General features: G+C 35.8%; 1 protein-coding gene across 1 annotated transcript in view; it reads right to left on the bottom strand.

Moving 5' to 3' along the window:
* Positions 1–2021: 2021 nt before the first annotated feature.
* LOC124605625 (C2 domain-containing protein 3-like) overlaps positions 2022–6000 on the bottom strand; it is a 63055-nt gene continuing 59076 nt past the window's right edge. The window contains exon 12 of the mRNA XM_047137439.1: positions 2022–4824. Within this exon, the coding sequence (XP_046993395.1) occupies positions 3633–4824 (1192 nt within the window). The 3' untranslated portion in view covers positions 2022–3632. The remainder of the gene's footprint in view (positions 4825–6000) is intronic.

Below are 6000 nucleotides of genomic sequence, written 5' to 3'. Positions count from 1 at the left end.
TTCTCTCTAGCAATTTGAATGGTGGGAGACAACCATAATACAATGTTACACCAAACTGCACATGCAGCAGCTGTTTCTTGCTTGTGTCTGTTCTCAAAACAAAGTTTATTATCACTGGATAATAATCAGTCTTGGGGTACAATGGTTCACAATTCACTTTCTCAGGCTTTATTTCTACACTTCCCTATAATCCTCTTACTGTGTGACAAAGCTGTAGGTTTCTATGCACCAGTGTCTGTCTCTTCTAACTCTCTTCTGAACATTATTGGAGAATTCAAAACTTGCAAGCAAGGGAACCTGTAGGAATTATATAACACTATTGCAGCTGTAAATCTACATCTACATTTATACTCCGCAAGCCACCCAACGGTGTGTGGCGGAGGGCACTTTACGTGCCACAGTCAATACCTCATCCAGAAACGCAGGCTCTCTAAACCTGGACAGCAAGCTACACCGCAATGCAGGGCACCTCTCTTGCAGAGTCTGCCACTTGAGTTTGCTAAACATCTCCGTAACGCTATCATGCTTAGCAAATAACCCTGTGACGAAACGCGCCGCTCTTCTTTGGATCTTCTCTATCTCCTCTGTCAACCCGACCTGGTACGGATCCCACACTGATGAGCAATACTCAAGTATAGGTCGAACGAGCGTTTTGTAATCCACCTCCTTTGTTGATGGACTACATTTTCTAAGGACTCTCCCAATGAATCTCAACCTGGTACCCACCTTACCAACAATTAATTTTATATGATCATTCCACTTCAAATCGTTCCGCACGCATACTCCCAGATATTTTACAGAAGTAACTGCTACCAGTGTTTGTTCCGCTATCATGTAAGCATACAATAAAGGATCCTTCTTTCTATGTATTCGCAACACATTACATTTGTCTATGTTAGGAGTCAGTTGCCACTCCCTGCACCAAGTCCCTATCCGCTGCAGATCTTCCTGCAGGGACTAACGAAGGTCTGTAAAATCTGCATAATCCCATTGTGTTTCACACTTCTGGAAGACATGGTCTTGATGAAAGGTGATAGACTAGACACGCTTGACAGTGCTAGTAACTCCTATATACTGTTTTCCAAATGTTCTCTCCTTTTCACTATTACAAAAATAGTCATGCCTGGGTATCTTGGTTTGGTGAGCACTTGCGATGCGCGCGAAAGGCCAAGGTCCTGAGTTTGAGTCTTGGTCCAGCACACAGTTTTAATCTGCTAGGAAGATTCATTACAAAAATAGTTTGACTTATCCATTTTCCCATATTGCGTTTTGGTTCAATTTTACTTTCTTGTTTTCTCTATAACAGACTCCTAATAGCTTTTGTGTATCATGTCTTATAGTGTTTTAACAGTCTCACCAGCTGGCACTGAATGACCTGTCCAGATCAGTATGCAGAAGTGGTAATGGACAGTTCTGTCAGATCATCAAAGATCTGATTCGGCCACATGAAAAATGACAATTAAAACTGCCCATCAAGGCACTGATGTGCATGGCTATAAAAACTATATGTACTAATCACATCTAGTGTATGGCCTGGAGGCCCCACATTAATGTTTGTTTCTCTTCAACATCCATTCATCAACTAATCATATTGTTCATTATGGAGTAAAGAACCTTCTACAGTGGTTTATATGTTACTTACTGTATAGGTTACAGACATGATTTGACTGTTGTTTCAAAAATTAAAGGGTTCACTCTTTTTCATTATATTCTTCTTTTAACAAAGTTGTTTCCAGACAATCTATTCAGATCAGAAACTAACACACCATAAAACTTTGTTGGGAACAATGGTGGCATCTGGTAACCAGCAGATACGTATCAGTAAATATACATTTTGAGTTTACATACAGAATTCCTAAGACCTAACCTGCCTCCTTTCATACTAAATATTTATAAAAATGCAATGTGATTCTGTCTTTAGCATACAGCAGCCTATCATTGTGCTATTTGTATTTCAAGTACCAAGGATAAAATGCCAAATTTTTTGTATAATTTTATTGAATCTTCAACATTATTCTGAAGTAAGGTCAGAAAAAGTTACAAAAGGTTTTTTGGAGCATAACAGTCATTAAAATATTATTACATTTTGATGAGCTATTTACAAAGAATGAAGCTGCTATAAATTACACACAAAGTTTACAGTATAGGCAATATTCCAGAAATAACTAGACTAATTTGTCCCAAGAGACTGTTGTCATTTGCTGAAGATGCTGGAAAAATCTTAAATTAATACACACTATACACATGCTGCACTACAGTATAAGATCAGTACTAAAACAACAGGTTTTATAAAGAAGCTCCATTGTGGCACTTTGAAATGGGCCAGTTTTCTGTCATCAGTATGACGGAATGTAGTATAAACAAGAAACTTGTAAACCTGTTACCATCATCAAGGGGTTAAAATTTCATCCAATGTATTTTGACACTACAATATAACTACTCATAATTCCTCAAAAATAGAATACATTTACACATTACAGTTAAGTGAAAACTTTGTCATCTAAATGTTTTTTGTAAATACTCTATTAACAGAATGTATATACAAATAAATACATACAAGAAACAGAAATGCTCTTAAGTAATGGAAATTTCTGCGGGTTATGACAATTCTTTTCTTTCACAGTGTGTGTACAACCAATGACATTAACATTTTTTTGTACTCAGAGCTTACAATAGTAAATGGGGTGTCTGTAATTTTGCTTCTACAGACACCAGTTTTCCATTAACCACACTGTTTTAATATTTTCCATGACACACTATTTTGATAAATCAAACTGTTCCAGCATTTTTATTACTTATGGCCTTTACAATATTTGGAGGGGGGGCAGGGGGGATTTATGGCTGAAAACTGTTAACAAGAAGTAATTGTCACCAAAATAAAAAAAGAAAGTCTCAATGACCTTACACAATTTAATTTTAAATTGTATGTAAAATATTCTTTGCAGTTTAAACAGAGGCACTAATGCGTACTTTATTTTGTCAGAACTGCTGACAGTCTTTTGAAAGCCATTTATAAAATTATATAAAAATATACTTTGAAGTAGCACCAAAAAGGCAACATACAAGAAAGTAATATTTCGAAATTGTACTGGTTTCCTGCAGTGCACTGAGAGTGCTCTGTGAGTATTAGCACATCGAACGTCAGTTGAATAGCATCTCATTGCTAACTTCCTTTTTATCAAAGGAAGAAAAATTACCTCCGGTAACTTATAACATCACTGTTCTACAGTACATCACTTTCAAAAGTACGTCATTTAATTCTAACAATGTTAAGAATCAGTTTCACTTTCCTTTCTGAACACCACATTTGGTGACACTGGAAGAGTTCTTATTAACTTATAACAAGTAATTGCAGTTATCAAGTCCTCAGCATTTCATGATTTGAGATAAAAGGAATAAAGTAACAGCCTCATAAGTTCCCAGTTTTTGTGAGCCTAGTTACATGTTCACTTCATTCTCATTTGGTGGGCAAAAGACTCCCCAGCCACTTACGTACTATGTGGCAATACTTTACACAAGGTAGATAAAAAAAGTAACAACTGTATGAAAAGTATAAAAGCACAGAAACTGAGTAACATGCTTACTCAGAATTAAAACGTTATTATTCACATTAGAGACATTACTTTACTGCTTCATATACGATTATCAGAAGTATTAGTCTGCTGACTATGTGAAGAGTTCTCAGATGGATTCCCACCTTCTGGAGCCAACCTCTGAATTTGTAAAACAGAAGAATTTGATTCTTCTAAGAAACTCCCTTTATTTCTCATAGTGTGAAGAACATTTAAGGAATTGCATGGTTTTGTCACACTGTCTTCTCCCAGCACTCTTCCATCCTCAATTTCTTGAGTATTCATAACTGAAAAAAATTCTGATGGAAAAGAGCTGCTAAAATTATTTGTTATAAATTCACTTTCACTGACAGCTTTTACCTCTGTCAGATTCTCACTGCTTGAAAGCAGAGTTTCACAGCTGACACTCTTCCTTGTGGCACAAGTTATTAAATCTGAACCTGCATTACACATGACTGAGTTTTCTCTAACATCATGTTCTGTGTTATGGGTATTTTCTAAGCAGGATTCCAGAGAAGGACTAAAGTTCATTCTTTCACTGTTGTGTGTGTTCCTTCTGATGTTGTCTGTTGCCTTTTGTTCATCACTCATATGAAGGTTCTTATAAATATTTTCATTTACATTTGAAATGAACTCATCACCAACTTGGGAACTGCACAGATTTTGTCTGGATCTGTGTGTTCCTTGTTGGACCAATGGTTGTGGATTAGAACAGTTCAACAACTGCTGGAATAACAATGGATTAAACACATTTTCTAATTCAAGATCTTTACTTGCAATGTCCTTAAAATAACTGCTTAGAGAATCAAAATCATTACGACAGATTTCATCTTGGCCGGTCTTGTCTATTGTCAGTGTAGCCAACTTGTCGACTGTTTTACTGTAATCTCCATCTAACTTGTTTCTTTGACCATTTTCTAGAGTAAGATTGTCTTTCTGTATATGCAAAGTTTCTTTCTCGTATGCCACCATCCCATTCTCATTGTTAAAATGCTGGGGTTTTTCAATGAACTTATTTCCTTCCCCTGTCACACCAGATGTTTGTGTTTCACGGTGTTTCTGTGACTCCAGAACATTTCCTGGTACAACAGTCTGATCTTCTGCATTCCATGATGAACATTCATCCCCTGCAATATCATCCATATCAAATTCAGGATCCACGGATAAATCTTCTTCTTCTACCTCTTGCGTGACAGAATTTAAACGATGCTTAAGTCTTTGTGTTATTTCGTCCAGTTCAAGCAGCTTGTTTCTGTAAATAAAAATAGAAATTACAAATTCAGACATTTTGGAAAATATGTACAATCCGCATTTCCAAATAGCCACAGCACATTCTTAAGAACTGATTTCCAACACATCATCACCGCCTTTAACTTAAAAAAAAATGTGTGTCAATGTAGAATGTGTCACTGTATGTGAGGTCAAAAATGAATGGGAATACTAAAAACCCCACATTTCCAAAACACTAAACTTTTCAGGAGATGCAAAAAAAACATTCTAGATCTTAAAATTACACTGAAATTCCAGTTTTCTGCTCATTTTTCCTTAATATGACCCTAGAAGGAATAATGTCAATGGACTGTAGACAGCCATTCCACATTTTTTTAGTGTTAAGTTAAAATTTATTTAGTGAACATGTGGAGTTTCTCGATATTTTGTAATAAATAAGTATAAATCGTCATTTAACTCATACTTTATTGCTAATATGGGCAAAAATCAAACAAATCAAGCCTATTTTCCACACACTTTGCAATTATAATCCACACATGATTAATTCCTCGGCACATGTTGACCAATTGTGTATGCCAGTGTAGAAGTTCTGGGTAATTTCTTCTATTGGCAGGAATGGTAAAAATTGCTACATGTCATGCTGTTTCTTGTCATTTACAGGCACATACTGATTATTCTCTCAATTCAAAACAGTGCTGACAACATAAATTTTGAGAAAGCCCATACCTTTTGTACATCTGAGAGTTTCTCTTCAGTTTAGGTGATACAATGGCTACATAACAACACAGAAAATCCACAACATATGGTGTTTCTCTAAATCATAGTTTAAGTTCAAAACTCAGTTTTGTCAAAAAATTGACATGTGGGGTTTCTCAGTATTCCCATTAAAACATTCTATTGCTTACATTAAAAAAAAAAAAAAAAATTAACAACATGAATGGGAACTACATTGACCAGATTCATTTGAAAACTTCAATAATCATAATTGTTCAAATACTGATTCATGTACGGAAAAAACTTACAGGGTTAAGGAGACGAATGCATGAACACTAGAAGACATACAGAAAAATTTCTGTGGATAGAACATCTCTACAAGTTTTGATTCGTAATACACACTGTGGCATAGTTGCAGAGCCTATCGCTAGGTGGCAGGCGTGTTCGAACATGGCACATAATGGCATGGCATATAATGGACTAA

Source organism: Schistocerca americana, chromosome 3 (genome assembly GCF_021461395.2).
Source record: "Schistocerca americana isolate TAMUIC-IGC-003095 chromosome 3, iqSchAmer2.1, whole genome shotgun sequence".
Classification (NCBI taxonomy): Eukaryota; Metazoa; Arthropoda; class Insecta; order Orthoptera; family Acrididae; genus Schistocerca; species Schistocerca americana.
The sequence above is the reverse complement of the archived record's forward strand: the minus strand, read 5'-3'. Positions and strand labels throughout refer to the sequence as shown.